Source organism: Homarus americanus, unplaced genomic scaffold (assembly GCF_018991925.1).
Source record: "Homarus americanus isolate GMGI-L3 unplaced genomic scaffold, GMGI_Hamer_2.0 scaffold18547, whole genome shotgun sequence".
Taxonomy (NCBI): Eukaryota; Metazoa; Arthropoda; class Malacostraca; order Decapoda; family Nephropidae; genus Homarus; species Homarus americanus.
The window spans coordinates 535,560-552,233 of NW_024725521.1; the positions used below are offsets into that span (position 1 = coordinate 535,560).

The following is a 16,674-nucleotide window of genomic DNA, read 5'->3' on the forward strand; positions in this document are numbered from 1 at the left end:
TATTTTTTTTTACTTTATTAAAATACAGGGATTGGGATCTTTTTACAACAAGCTACTAGACTGGTGGTGATCTAAAAAAACAGCTGTGCAATATATTGCAACAAAAAAATCCTGTAAAGGGGTATTACCTTATATTTGCATTACATTCAGTACTGTATTACAGTTTTCTTCTCAGCTTTGGCCACTTAAGATTTCATTTTAAGAAATGATTTGATAAAAGAACTTTACAATAAAAAATTTAATAATGGTCTTATTGTTAAACAAAAAATTTTGAAAATCTGAAATTACAGTACAGGAACTATACAGTAAATGAGAACTAACCAAAAAACCACTGAAACAAACACAATCCTGTAAAAAGAATCCACATTTTGAGTAAGCATAGACAGATACTGTACAGTATATGGCAATGAATCAACACAAGGAATGTTTCGACTCATATTGTAACAAGTCGTGTTTCAAAATACATCACCCCCCCCAAGATATTGTAAGGTACTACATAAACAAATTATCCTGTTGTATTCATTCATTACTATCATATTTGATTCTTGTATTAATTTGAAAATTTACCCTGAAGAGGCAAAATTCCACACATTACCCCTTTAGAAAACCTTTAATAACACCCAATCCTCCCGAGTTAAAAAAAAAAAAGACAACTTCTCCTCTTTCTTAATGGGTGATACTTATCCTCTATAAGTCATAAAGCTTTATAAACTTTTCTCTATTTATTTACAGGGTGTCCTCAAATAAAATTGCTTCATTTCATTATACCCTGTACTGTAGTCTTTTTAATGAATTAGATTCAGTGTCCAAATAAAGTCGTGTGATTCTGTTATAATCTATTGTATTTGTTTGCAGCAATGTTAAAGACCAACAGAAAACACAATGTATTCTAATGGGATCTCTATTGGTGGATTTTCTTTAAAAGTACATTAAAATGGGGTTCAACACTTTTAATAGTAACTAACCTTACACATGCCTAAACATATCTTGGTGTTAGTTTTGAGCTCTTTTTATTCTAATAAAAATTTTGAAGCCATATTTAAACCTTTCTTGATAAAAGTAATAAACTATTTTCTCCCCAAATTCTTTACAAACTAATTACGGAAGGCAGACAAATATATATTATAAATGAGGATCATTACCTACATAATTACACCTCGTCTCGTACTTGATCCTACCAGTGGAAACGAACAAGCTGTGTGTGAACAGGTTCTGGTCATTTCTGTTTACTGTACTGTACACACAAACCCCTCTGTTGTTGCATGAACTGTCTAATGTAATGTGTTTTAGAAAGAATAAAGGAATTGCATTTCTGTAGTATGGTGCAAAAAGAATGAGAGAGAGAATGACTGTGTGTGTGTTTGGGGGAAGGTAACTACTGTAGCTGATAAGCTCATGATACCATGTTTGGTATCAGTAGAGCTTACTACTAGATTTAATTCCTTGTCTTTTTTATACCATCTTTAGACGACCAAGTTTGTTATCAGTGGCAGATTTATCTAATAATTTATAAGTACAGGTGCAATTTATTTTTTTTAACTTATTTCCAACTACAAAATATAGAATTTCTTTTGTTAAAGCTTTGTCACAACTTTACAATGTGTAGAATGCCTTTTGTTAAAACTCTGGCATGTACAAAAATTACTTAAACTTTGTCTGGTGAAAATTTTTCCCTGGAATGCAACTCTCCTATTGCCATTAATTCTTATGGGAATAATTGGTCTGCATTTTCAATGTATGGAGCCCTAAAGCTAAATGAGGACACCCTGTATTTTCTTGGAGTGAAATCGAGATGGTAAAAATAAACATCAAAACGACAAATAAATTAAAAAACAATTAAAATCTGTTCCTGCGGCGTTTTGAGGGCTTGATCTGTCGATTCACTTTGAGTCGTGCAGCTCCTTTCCGATTTCCGAACTGTAAGTATGGTCCTTCTCCTGTTGAGAGAATAAAGGAATAATACTTTATGGATTCTCACAAAAGATGTAGAATTTTTTTTACATTTTTTATGAAAGTATTAATTTTACAGGCCATAAGAAGAATATGTTTAGTACCTAAATAATGAGAAGTAAACTGGAAAAGTGAAAAACAGTACAGTACTGTATTGTAATTATATTTTACTGGACCTAGGCTAACATGCAGACAAGTATTGAACCCCGACCTAGGCTAACATGCTACAAGTATTGAAATATTTAATTAATTTCAGACACACTATCTGATTAATATAACACCAGTAAAAATATTGACAACTAAAAAGAAATCTTCCTGAAGTGTGTCAAACAACCTATACTGTGATGTTAGTTATGGGCAATAAAAATAAAAGATATAGTAAATCAATAGAATTATCAAATGTATCTTCCATATTAGTGGCAAGTGAGTTCACACATGTGAGTGTTAGATTAGAGTAGGCCTAAAGACATCAACAAAAGTGAAGTGATATTTCTACAGTAAGTCCTTCCTCTATATTTACTCTAGATTCATGAATGGGTTTCAGATTTGGCAGTTTGATTTTTGGTAAACAAACGAAATTCATGATATATGCATGATGATTATTTCTTTCGACTATACTAGAAGCACTGCAACATATTTGTAATTGCTATTATGTTAATAGCCAATATTGATTTATCCTTAGGGCTTGCTTAGGGCACCCACTCCCTTCTCACAAAAATTCCAGTAATATCCATGAGCATTACTCATGCCGTGAAGGTTCCCCACTCTTCTTGAATGCAAAACGTGGGCATTCCCCCTAAGGAGATCTCAAGCTAAACTATCTTGAATAGGGCCCATGGTGTAAAATCTGTCAACATATACCGGTGGTTACCGTTTTCAGTTAGTTGTTATCGCTCATTTTATCTTCCACTGACCTTGGGGTGATCAATACTTATTTTACTGACTGCATAACAGTAGGACAATCAAACTGTTAAATGCAGCTGCTAATATGGATTTTTTGAAAAGGAAAAGTAGGAGTTGTAAATAATGAAGTACTGTACAACTGGAAAGGACACATAACCTTGAAAAGGGAATCTTTACAACAAGAAAGAATAAGTAAAGGGTATGTTCCTACAGACTACCGGTACATAAGAATAGCTAGAATATCAGAGGAGCAGGTGGCAGAAGGATCAAAAGCTGGAGAGGAAGGAGTGAACATGGGAATCATTCATGCACTACATATAGTGGTTTACTTCAATGGAGATAGCTTTTAACATTTTGAGGGGCAGCAGCCAATAGCCAGAATAAAATAGTTAATTGCGACAGTGCCCTTTAAAGGGTTAACAATAATAGTTGGAAAAATATACATGAGCCATCCTTTTTCAAAATATGTGACTCTTTAAACATAATTATATATCTATAAATACAAATATTTGGAGAAAAAAATTTAATCTCTTTTATCGAATAGATTTCTCTCCCACTGTATGTCTGGCAGATCAAGGGGGTACTAGAAACTCTGAAATATGAAGGTAAATAACAGGGGAAAAAAGACAAGACAAGTATGGAATATAACAGGTATGAGTTCAGACAAGTAAAAATTAAAAACATATATACTTTCACAAATAACTTACCTGATGAGAATAGCTTATAGATACAGTCTGGGAGATGTAACTCTGGCATAATTATTGCATTTACTTGAGTGGTAATGCTCTGGGGTTGAAGGGAGGTAAGTATGGTCAGTTCCCTTGTCAACGAGTCAATGCCACTAATAATCCCCCAACCAACTAACTCTCCAAAATCTGAATCAGTTGTCAGCTGCTTTGGAAGGTTTGGATCCACAGTCTCTATGTTGTCCGGACTGACCCAGCTCAGTGCAACAAGCTGTGCATTTATTACTTGCAATGTGTGTTCTCTTGGTACCTGGTGGCTACATATATGAACCACCACACTTGTCCATGACAGCTTTACTAAACTGGATGTTTTATTTTGGATCTGTTGTAGTTGTTGGACTACAAATTGGCTGACATGACTTGCTATAGCCAGTTCTCTCAAAATCTTGGGTGTAAAGGAATGGGGAGTGTCTTTCTTTCTTACTGTAGATGGCAAGACAAATAAGCTGTAATAAAGCTCATATTTTTTACCCTCATTGACAATTCCTCTTTTAGAATTTACAACGTAGTTACTGTTTAATTCAGCAGGATAGTTTCTGTCTCGGCAACCACTCTGTAGCTGAATGACATGAGTTGGATTTATAATTCGCAGTACATCAAGCATAATACTCACACCGGTACCTCGAGTCCACCCCATAGTATTCACCAGTAAAGGCACTGATGGCTGTTTCTGACTTATTTTATGCAAATACTGAACTGCAGCCATGTATCTTTGAAGCATAAACTGAGGACTCGTTGCACCGACTAACACCTGTTTGAAATAGGGTGCGTCTTTGGAGATATTATGAGTATATGCTGGTCCCAAAAGAGGTTTCGTTAATCGTGCCAATGACACACATGCAGGCAATGTAAATTCTGATTGTCCTGGGTCAAGGTCAAGGCACATAATACCAGAATCTGACCCACTACTTAGTAAGGTATTGGCGATGTACTTAAAGAGAGTAGACTTTCCAACATCCTTTCCTCCACACACCACAACTCGAGGCACTGTGGAAAAAAGAAAAAATAACATCACTTTTCTAGGAAAAATCATATACTGTACTCTTCAATTTGCTAATACCTACTGAGGGAGTCAGCCACAGATTTTTTTAATTCTGTCTGACTGTTGGCATAACAAAGCAGTGTAATATCAGTAAGTTAAAAAAAGTCAAAATCTTATAGCCTAATAGAATTTAAGATTAAGTATCGTTAGAAAAATAAAAAGTACATTGCTACTATTGTACTATGCAGTGTGGATACAATATTTAACAAAGCTGGAATTTTTTCAGTTTTTTTTTGGGGATAAGACCAACGTGGTACTCTATAGGCAGACACTAATATTATAGCAATGTTAAAAAAATACTGTATATAATTCCACACTTCCCAAATAGTAGTCATAAACCCGAGGCTTGAAGAAAGGCAGATTGTTGGAGGGAGAGAATTCCATAGCTTGGCCTTGGAAGGAAAAGAAGTACAGTATAATGATCTATCTTTGAGTGGCTGGACTCGACAGTTTATTTGTAAGAGGAGACAGCCTGCCATCATTGCCATGTGCCTAAGAATCAGGTTTTGTGACCCTGCCCATTGGCACACAGTCCTGAGAACAGTGATTGAAATATTACTTGTAAAAGAGAGGGGAAGATGCAACACTGCAGTGAAGAGAAAAGGACTGACAGAGGTGCAGTGATAGTATGAGATTAAGTCGGTGAGGCAGAAGGCTTTTGACTCTAATTGGTATATGAAAGAGCCACCTAATATACATGATCAACTCACGCAATTCAAAAACATAATACAGTGATCCCCCGGTTAACGAACGCCTCAGTTAACGAAATTTTGGTTAACGAATTACCTTCCATAAGAATCTTCAATTCGGTTTACGAAAAAAATTCGGTTAACAAAATTTTTACGAAATCACGTCAACATGTTTTCGCTTGCTCACCAGCTGGAATATTAGTCCGCCAATACAGTAATCGGTTCTAGGGCTTAAATTCGTTCCCATTTGTGTAAATATCAAAAAGGTTGTACTATTCAATAATTTTCCAAGTTTTATATTAAAATTTTTAGTTATTTTAACACTTATTTAACATAATTGCAGTACAGGAAACTAGTTTTTGGTGCGCCAATCAGCCACTTGACTCACCCAGCAAGGCGTCAGTTTGTATCTCTGGTCAGTGGAGGTAACATCTTGCTTGTGACTCTCTTGAACATAAACTACTTTTACATTTTTACAGTACAATTATTGGTAATTCTGAATTTTATTTTACATATTGACAATATATAGTGCAGTGCAGTGTTGATTTAAAGAAAATAATCTTGAATTACACCTAGTGAACTTAAAATTTTATGGGTGAAATGATGGCATGAAGCATGGGGTGATTTCTCTTCCACCCCCACTTCCTTCTCTTCTCCCTTCTCCTCCACCCCCACTTCTAATTCCCATCATCATCAACCAGGAGCCTTCTACATACACACCTCAAAGTAAGTGTACTTTACTGCATTTATTTTTACTTTGTATGTAATTTTCGGTGAGCTGGAACCAATTACCCAAAATCCCATTGAAACAATGGTTTCGGTTAATGAAATTTTCTGTTAACGAACGATCTTCTGGAACAAATTGTGTTCATTAACCGAGGGACAACTGTACTGTACTAAAGATCAGAAAAAACTAACAGGACTAAGGAGTAACCAAGCTAAAGCTGATTGAATCACAATGAAAATATAAAGAGAATAGATAGTGTAGCTGGTCAGGGAAAGAGAGGTTCATACAAATAAAACTTCTTAAACAAAATAAAAGAAGGGTGTTGGAAGCATATATGGTGGGAAGGCTGGGAGATTATACAGTACTTAGGAGGGAGGGATGGTAAACTGGTGTAAATACGGTAATTTTTTTATCTTATTGATGAAAATGATAGTTGTTATTGTGGACAGAAGTCTGAATAATGCGTGTGAGTGAATAAAATAGTACAATACAGTATTTCATGATATGCAATGTTTAAATTTATTTTTATCTTAGCAATTTCTGTTCATTTTTGAAGAATGAAATTTGAAATTTGTTTAAATCTGGCTAATCTTATCATTAAATAGTTTAACTCTGAACCACATTGTTTATATAGTGTTAAAGAACAGTCCAATAAATATGCCATTGGAGTGTAAATTTGAAACAATAAAGATTGATGTTGTTTAATTAGATTTAGTTTTTTTCAGCAAATGATTAGCAAAATTTCAAATGTTTTTAATGCTTATTCTGCATATTCATACCTTTCGGAAATTCGGTCACGGTAGAATAACAATTAGCACGAATTTGCGAGGTCATACTGTAGCTCCAGCTGCCTTAAGTTACATCTTAACCTGGTTCCTATGCTTCATCCTTGGGAGGGCTTATTCTTAGGTCATTCTAGAGAGGTGTAAGTTGTTAATCTTAACTACAGTAGATCAATACAGTACAATTTCAGTTAGCTTACCAGAGCCACAAGTCCACCATGTTTTGATGATGTCAATAAATTCATGCCATGATGGGTTCGCTCTGAAAAGCTTGTAATGTTTGCAATTGGACTCTGTAATAAGAGTTGCTCGAACATTATACCAGAACTCCTGTTTTTCTTTGCTCTCCAGCAATCGTTGCCAACCAGCCTGTGACAAAAACCTTGCTACTGGTGGATTTTGCCTCTGTATCTCTAGTATCAACAATGGTCCAGGCTGTAAAATAAATGGATACTTGAGTTTTCTATATAAAAGATGGTACAGAAAATAAATTAGACATTCACATACCAAATCATTACCCTGTACTTAGTACTTTGTCCTTAAGCCCTGTAATTCCTTGTTAATTTTTTTCATTTTCTTATAAGAGCAATGAATATATCTTAAATAATTCCAATATAATGCACCAGTTATATACAGTGGTCCCTCGGTTAACGACTGATTCGATTAACGAATTAGCTCCCAAAAGGATTTTCAGTTCGATTAACAAACAAAACTCTGATTAACGAAATCCTTACGACAAACACGTTTTGTTGTGCGCATCAGCTGATCAGCTAGTCCGCCAATACAGTAATCAGTTCAATGTTTACATTCGTGTCCAGTGAAGTAAATATCAAGAAAGTTGGTCTCTTAAATATTTCTGCATTTTTATATTAAAATTATTGATCATTCTAAAATTCAGTTAACATATCGATAATATATACAGTACAGGGTACAGTTTTTTGTGCACCCATCGGCTGATTGAATCACCCAACACTGCTTCTCAGTTTAACTTTGATTACAGTGGAGTGAACACCGATTTGTTGGTCTCTTGAATATTTTTGCATTTTTACATTAAAATTATTGGTCATTCTGAAATTTAGTTAACATATTGATAATATACAGTGCAGAAATTATTATGAAACATAAAGAAGGCATTAGAACCAATGCACTCTGTAAAGAATATGGCATGTCATCATTGACTGCCTCTACAATCAGCTGTTTGATGTGCAAATAAAGCTGCCGGTAATACGACATACACACCTCAAAGTAAGTTAAAATACAGTATTTTATTGTTTTTTATTTATTATTGTACAGTACTGTATTTAGTTTATATTTAATATTTTGTTAATTCTATTACTGGTATACAGTACTTTGTAAGTAACATTTCTGTGAGTTGGAACCAATTACCCAATATCCCATAGAAATAATAGATTCTGTTAACGAACGACTATGTGGAACGAATTGTGTTCGTTAAGCGAGGGATCACTGTGTGATTTTATCAAGATTTATCTTATCCACGTTTTCATTGTGGATCTACATGAAATATACTGTATGTATGGTGATGGTGCATTATGTTTTATCCCCCTCAATAGCTGGAAAAAAAAAATTATATATATATATATATATATATATATATATATATATATATATATATATATATATATATATATATATATATATATATATATATATATATATATATATATATATATATATATATATATATATATATATATATATATATATATATATATATATATATATATATATATATATATATATATATGTACTGTATATGCTGATAACCACAAGGAAAAAAGAAAACACGAAGTTCCCAAGCGCTTTCGTGTAATTCACATCTTCAGGGGTGAGTACAGACTGAGGAGAAATGCTTGAAAAGGCTAATATATACAGTAGAGGAGAGTGAGATCAAGTCCTTAGGGGACGCTCTCGTACGGGACAGAAACGTTTCGGTCTAGAAAATACGCGCGTCATTTGAAAAAATTTTCAGTACCGACTGCGGCGGTCATATGTGCGGGTGGTCGTACCAACTGAGGCAGGCCGTTAGTGCGGGTGGTCATAGGTCGAGTACTGTATGTCGTAAGTCGAGGAGTAGCTGTATATTTTTTTTTTATTGATTATTATTATTATCATTATTATTATTGTTATTATTATTATATTTTCGCCCCCAGGCCCTGATGTGGGTTAGTGACCTGTGCCCGAATGGGCTAATCCCTGTAAAAAAAAATAAAAAGTATGTGTGTGTTTGTACACACACACATAAAACACATCCAAATAACTAATAATGGGAAAATCCTCTGACAAATAATCAGAAACAAATTTATTAAAAATGTGAGTCTAACCTTAAGTCTACTCCGTGCTTTATTAATAATGAAGCACGGAGTAGACTTGAGGGTAGACTGTCACATTTTCAATAAATTTGTCTGATTGTACATATGTGTGTACAAATAAAAAACAATGGGAAAATAGTAAGAACAGTTCCCAGTTATTGAGGGGGATAAAACATTATGCACCATCCCCTTCTCCAGGCATGTTCAGTAAAACAGTGTCTCTCAGTGGAAGGAAACAGCTAAAAATAACAGAGGGCCCTGAATATTAAATAAGTAATTAATCAAAAATTTATATAAGTAAAGGGTCTATAGTTTTCATAAGAGAGCGAAAGCACTCCGGACATGGGTGACCAAGTACTGATCACTGGATGCATTAATTGCACTAAAGTACTTCACCAGTGTGAAAAACTTTCTCAGTCAAGTCAACAGAAATGGGCAAAGAGCCAATTAAACAACCCAAAAGACAGGAGAGAAACGGGTAAGGCAGCAAAACAACATAATGATTAAACACAAAGTTTCATTTAAATTCAACATTTTAAGTTCTAAAACTGTGCATTAGCAGATGCAATTACCTCCTCCGTGATGATATTTTGTAGCCAACTGGTTGGTATTTCCTTGTCCTGGAGGCGGCTATCTGTAGGGTCTATGTTGTGAGCACTCACTACATTAATATCAAGTAAGGCAGCAGAAGTCACAGAATAAATTGATTGTACCTCTCCCTCCTTCAGTGTGTAGCCCAGTATTTTCACGGTACCCACAAGTGGACAGACTTGCACCACACCTTTGATGTATATGGTTGAACCAGGGGTGAGAGCTGCAACAAGTGTCTCTCTTTTAGTTACAGTTACACCCACAACCTTTCCTATTGGCCCTCTTTTGGAGAATAATTTCCCATTTTCACTTCTATTAGGAAATTTCTCATCTTGGGCAAATACAGACATATCATCTGAGCCTTCCTGTCTCACATAACTGTCTTGATATTCTAGTAATGCATCCTCTTGCTTGTTTTCCAAACCAGTAACCCACGTTTCTTCATAACTCTGCGACATTTTTTGTTCTTCATTGTTGTTACCCACTTCACATGAATAAGGCTCTTCCCAGCCATCCAGAAAATCAAGGTGAGTATCAGCTTGATAGGATTCTTCAAAATAATTCTCCTCTCTGAGACTAGAACCTTCTACTGACCCCACAACACATGATTCTCTAACCTTTTTGGTTTTATTTTTCTTTGATAGTTTTTTACCACATTTCTTCTTAAATGTGGAAACAGAGACCCCAGGCACTACTTTTCCATTCTTTGTCTTCTTTTTTACAGAAACAGAAACCTCAAACTTCTTCTTTGTCTTCTCTTTACCTGAAGCAGACATAGTTGAGGTCTCTTCTTCTTTCTTCCCATTAACTGAAATTGGAACCTTGGCCTTCTTTTTCTTTTTCAAAGTAACTGAAGTAGAAACTTCAGATTCTTCTTCTTTCTTCCCATCAACTGAAGTAGGAACCTTGGCCTTCTTTTTCTTTTTCAAAGTAACTGAAGTAGAAACTTCAGATTCTTCTTCTTTCTTCCCATCAACTGAAGTAGGAACCTTGGCCTTCGTTTTCTTTTTCTTATTTACTGAAGTAGAAACTTTAGATTCTTCTTCTTTCTTCCCATTAACTGAAGTAGGAACCCTGGCCTTTTTTTTCTTTTTCTTATTTCCTGAAGTAGAAACTTCAGATTCGTCTTCTTTATTCACATTAGCTGGAGCAAGAACCTTGGACTTCTTTTTCCTCTTCACCCTATTGACTGTAGCCAAAATTTCATGTTCTTCCCCTTTTGTCTCATTAAGAGGAGTAGGAACCTTGGACTTGTTTTTCTTTGCTTTCTCATTAACTTTAGTAGAAACCTCGAGTTTCTTTTTCTTTGTTTTAAAATTAACTGAAGTGGAACCCCCAGGCTTCTTTTTCCTTGTTTTCATGTATTGGGACACAGGAACCTCAGAAGTTGGAGATACTGTTGAGTCAGAACACTGTGTTCCATTTACCCCCAGAGGGTTGACACCCTTTGCTGTCTTCTCCATTTTGGCCTTCTTACACGAATTACTTTCTTCAGGGTTGGGACCATCAGTTGTGCCTGTTAACTGCTGTACCACATCTGGTACACCCCTCTTTCGTTTCCTATAATAATCAATCACATACAGTATTAGACATGAAAAAATGAGGAATTGATTCTGTAAAGTCCATTTTATAGACCAGCATGGATCAGGTGACACATGCACAGTTAAAGAGATTGAAAACCAAGGTCTCAGGCCACATGATAGCTACCTGACATCTGTGACTGGAGGTAATTCAGAACTGATTCCTATCTAAATTGAATATGGTTTTCATTCTACTTCCTTAAAAATAAAAAAATATAAAAATATAAAACACAAATTTATATCACTACACATGCAAGTTATGTTTACAGCTATATCCTAAATACACTGCTAGTTGTGTGGTGACTGACCCTTTTTAACCCTCTCACTACTGGACTTCACTTTTAATATTTTATTTGGTCAATGCTAGAAGATTTTATTTGGCAAAGAGAGACCCCTCATACCCAGGGTTAAGGGCTATGGTTGTAATGAGAAAGTATAACTAATAAAAAGATTGTTCCAACATTCTGAGATGAAGGTCTCATGGGTTCCAACCTGTAGACCCAGGCGAAGATATTTTATATGTCGATCATGAAAGGTACCAGCTCATAAAACTTTCTTAGATGTTGTACCCAGCCTACCCTTTTAGCTGACTATTATACTGGGAAAAAGAGATCAATCCATTTTGGGTATCCTAATTCCTGGAGGCAAAACATAAAGTATACCAGTACTGTATATATAAAATCAAAATTCACAATACTTATTATTAGACCCATTAGTGAAATTTATCATGAATTCTAAATTACCTACTTTTTAGTTATGGGCTTTGCACTGTGAAAGGAAGACTGCTTCTTGAAGTTATCTTTCCTTTCAACTTTCCTCTGGATAAGTTTCATTGAAAACATGTTGCATCAGCTTGATCCCAGCTCCAGCTACCTCTGAAGTAAATGTACAAAAACTCAGACAATAAACACACGAATATTTAGATCATATACTGTACTGCATTCACATTATCCCTTAATAAATTCACAATTAAGTGAGGGTGAAAAAGTTGAACTAAGTACGGTACCAGTATCATACAGTCTACTTATCAACTCATGTTGAGTGAAAAATGCAGGACTTATCCTGAAATCTCTTTTAATGATTAAGCCCATTGCTGAGTGACCCATGTATTACACCACCCATGATCACAGGGTTAAAACCTGGGAAACCCTATGTTGTTGTGGCAGGGACTCATGATGAATTTGCCTCCCCATTGCAAGCAGGAACTTAAAATAAATCATACATCAAGTAGAGATTGGCTACATAGAACACAATGGGCAGGAAGATTAGTAAGCCATAGTGTCACTTTGGAAAGCAACTCACCAAGATGAATGGGTCAGCCATATTAAATGGATGTCAGGATCACCCATTCAGTTCCACCTATGGTATTTTCTTCTACCCATAGTGAGTAGGGAAGATATTCAAGTTGCCAAGTTGCTTGACTATCCAGGGTAGTGTCTATGACTTGCACAAATCCCTTTTTTTTCTGCATAAAAGGCTCTTAAACCTATTCAGTTTATACAGGATGAGGATCATATTGTTGTTCCAATACCGTATGAGCAGCATTGGTTAATAAGTAAACTGATGTTTGTACACGTATTGTTCTTCCTCAAGGAAGAGGACTGAGGTAGAATCCATGTTATTTTTCAATGGCGTCCTTATCACAATGTGTTCGGTATCGTATCACAAGTTTTCTGTAAGTGTTCAAAATGCAGCAGAGACCTGACAGAGAAGAAGTAATATGTTTCAGTACAAAAACCAATTGTACTCCAACATCCACAAAAAAAATTTAAAATAAAATTACACCATGCCTCAAGACAGTTGCTTTCATTGGTACCAGATATCAAAGCAAGCTCTTTCTGCTTAATTTGCCGGGGGGAAGGGAGACAGAGCGAGCGAGATACTTAACATTTTATTATGTATGTTGATACGTGGCGGTACGCACCCACAACATAGAACGACGTAGCAGTACAAACCTAGAGCATCAAATGACCGTGGAGCCCCCCAGGTTAAAATAAATTAGGTTAGGTAAAATTCAAAACTGTTTTTCCAATGGTTTTTGATGTGTTTTGAACACTTTTGGCCTTGATTTTTATAGTAAATCTCTAAATTCTGAGATGAGGGGAATGCCTTATCTCAGAAACTATTGATTTGCACCAGAAACAAAGGTCAAATTCGATCATAACACATCAAAAACCATCGGAAAATTAGTTTCAACTTCGATTTCATATTGTGGCGACAAGTGAAATTTTACCCAGACTTGGTAAAACACACACACAAACAAAAAATTGTCGTACCAAAACCTGAGGACAGCCAATGGACGAATATTTACCGTATACCTGAAGTAGTCTGAGTTCTGTATACTATATTGAAGGGTAATTATTTATGACTTCATAGCCACTGATTTTTCATAAAAAAAAAAGATTTTAAAAATGCCATAATTTCACTGTGCTTTATAGTGGACACGGTCGTAGTTATGGCAAATGTGTTAAACATGTTTACTGAAAATTCAGTTAATATATCGAACTAACCCATGGACGAGTTATTTGTATTACTGTTTATTTTCTTACTTTACTTTCATCAGTGAGTTCTGTTATGGTAATCATTTCTTGTGCAAATGTTTCGTTTTGTAGATAATTAGGTGCCTAGGTGCGCAATAATTTGTCGTCCCAGCAGTAATGAGGCCGCGCTCTGCTGCGGCACTTTTCCCTGGGCTCACGGCAGTTTCATTTTCAGCATGACGTGTGAAGTTTGTCGCTGGTCATATATGGACGTAGTTTGTGAATTTAGGGATAAAGACAATGAATCCCTTCAATTGTGCTTTCAGACCGGAAAGAAGTTTGTTCATCACTTCCTCAATGCCAAGGCTGGACGATTCCCGCCGCCATCACAATAAATCACTCCACCGCCCAAGGTGCATAAGCACCGATGCGACCGCATGATCTCAAGTCCAGAAAAAGGTAATATTGCAGTAAACAGCAACCACAGAATTCCGGAAATTCACTACACTCAATCGATAGAACTATATTTTCTAAAATCATTTTCTTATACAGTATTTCGGAGTAAGGTAAGAAATACTGTAACGGCTATTTCTATTCTTGTGGAGGCTGACCAAGTGACTCCGGGTTATTACATAGCGTCTGGGGGTCCGGGGGTTAGGTAAGGTTTAGTTTGGTTATATTGTATAAGTTAGCAAGCACAGAGTACCAGGAATTCAGAACACACAATAGATAGAACTATTATTTCTACTTCTTTTTTTTTTTTGTAAATTACAGAATTTTTGTTGCGTAATGTGTTCTTCCGATGTTTTCTTGTTGCATTTCGGACAATTTTGGAATTCGCTTCTTCCACAAATCACTCATTTTGGCTCTCCCCCACCCAGAACCCCGAATTCCCATGCTTCCCCATTATTGTTAAAGGGAAGGGGGGGGGGCCTAAATCCAAAACGAGTGATTTCCAATAAAAACGAATGTCAGATTTGAACTAATCACATCAAAAACCATCATTTTTTTTTTATCAGATTTTTTGGTTGCTGTAATCTACAATTGTACCCAGAAAAAGCCTCAACTTACACCATATCATAGTAAGGAAGTTAGGTAGGTTTGTTTGGCTAGGTTGGTTAGGTCTGTTTTTCATACCCACTAAGGTTAAGTTACGTTTATTTTAGAAATAACCATTTTTAACACATTTGCACAAACTACAAGTGTCCACAACGAAAAACAGTGAAAATCTGGATATTTTAAAATAGTTTTCTAACAATTTCTGCCGCGGGTTAGTCATGAATAACATCCTAATAAAGATAACCTAACCTAACATAACCTGCCCTCAAACTAACCTGACCTTAAACTAACCTAACCTAATCATCTTAAATCTCACCTAATCTAGCACAACTAAACACCTGCCGTGGGTCAACTTACGGTCCTTCTTCGTTAACCACCCATCACTTTTTTACGATTTTTTCTCTTACCATTTAATAGATCTAATAGAGTAACGAAATATATACTGTACTTGAATTTAGCAGGACATTCCAAAAATAAATGCGATATTAGCAATTTATTTGTTGTAATAATCAAAAATTTTTCTTAGTCCCAATTTGATGCTATGGTGACACACATGGTAAATTTTCAGCATTACACTGGCAGTGATTTCATCTCCCTGGTTAATAAACACTGCGTCATTGGGGGGGGTTCCGGAGGGGGGAGCCCCACAACTAAGTAGGACGCGGCCTGTTAGGTTTGGTCAGGTCAGGTCAGGTTAGGTTAGGACATGGCCTGTAATGTTAGATCAGGCAAAGTTAAGTTAGTACGTAGACCTAGTTTACTTTTAATCTTTTTTCCCATGAATTTTTTCTTTTTTTTTTTTGCTAGTTTTCTTGGTGTTTGAGATGATTCCTACATTTATTTTGGGTGAAAATCACTAGTTTTCAGCTCCCCCACCCAAAACCCTGCATTCCCAACGTGGCCCACTACATTGTTGGGGAATAACTAAAAAAAAAAAAGTGATTTCCCCCAAAGATAAATGTCAGAATAATCTTAAAGAGCAAGAAAATTTGCGAAAAAATTATTTATTCATGTGAAAAAATGTGATGGGTGGTTAACGAAAAATTACCGAACTTACTGTTACTGAGACTGGGGGAAGCAACTGTGAAGTCCTCCATATTAGACTATATCATTCCACCACTTATCAGCTTACTAGCGGCTATCTGTGTTTGGTTGGTGTTGTCTGACATAATAAATGGGTCAGTTAATACTCGTTTAATATTTCAATACCTACATAGTAAATTTTTAGTAAATAAATGTTCTCTTCTCGCTTCCCTAGTGAGATGAGGTTAACACGTAGTTTAACAGTGTCAGCAGCCTTCAATTTTGCCATAATTTCCTTAAAACAGTATAACTGCTATGCTTACCACCATAGTTTGTTAACAGTCCGTCACCTGCACTCATAATAACGAGCTAACACGTGTAATCATCCTCTCCTGTTGTGTTTTGTCACGTGACCTTCGTTCCTAAGACTCTACGACCACAGTTCAAACCCGCTACTGAACAGGGCCCTCAATATTATTCAAATATTTTTACAACAGTTTACCTGAGCTTGAAAGATATGTTTTCTTAAATACTGGGAACATTAAGAAGGCCCATAAGTCTAAAAGAATATATCCCTACCATAAAGTACAGTAAAAACAAAAATCGTGTTTCGTTACTCAGGAAGGTTCAGTTACCGCCACCAAGGGTTCAGGCTTGGAGGCGGAACTCGAAAGCATGGTTGCACACAGCCTCGTACACTCCTACCATCTTGTAGTGATATTCCTTATTCATCACAAAATATCAAGAGTAATGGGAGCAAATTTAATATATT

General features: G+C 35.7%; 2 protein-coding genes across 5 annotated transcripts in view; one reads left to right on the forward strand and one right to left on the reverse strand.

Moving 5' to 3' along the window:
* LOC121865196 (polynucleotide 5'-hydroxyl-kinase NOL9-like) lies at positions 1-16,538 on the reverse strand. Of its 4 annotated transcripts, XM_042364513.1 has the most exons (7): positions 16,226-16,359; positions 12,643-13,041; positions 12,088-12,215; positions 9,742-11,320; positions 7,040-7,274; positions 3,561-4,586; positions 1-1,937 (listed from the first exon to the last, which is right to left on the reverse strand). In XM_042364513.1, the coding sequence occupies exons 3-7, from the start codon at positions 12,180-12,182 to the stop codon at positions 1,837-1,839; spliced, it is 3,036 nt and encodes a 1,011-aa protein (XP_042220447.1). In that variant the 5' UTR covers positions 12,183-12,215; positions 12,643-13,041; positions 16,226-16,359; the 3' UTR covers positions 1-1,836. The 4 variants fall into 4 exon arrangements, with proteins under 4 accessions (XP_042220447.1, XP_042220449.1, XP_042220446.1 ...); XM_042364515.1 differs by lacking the exons at positions 12,643-13,041; positions 16,226-16,359 and adding an exon at positions 16,520-16,538; XM_042364512.1 differs by lacking the exon at positions 12,643-13,041 and having other exon boundaries at positions 16,226-16,363.
* Positions 14,057-16,674, forward strand: part of LOC121865230 — a 16,052-nt gene continuing 13,434 nt past the window's right edge. Inside the window, exon 1 of the mRNA XM_042364585.1 lies at positions 14,057-14,092. Within this exon, the coding sequence (XP_042220519.1) occupies positions 14,057-14,092 (36 nt within the window). The remainder of the gene's footprint in view (positions 14,093-16,674) is intronic.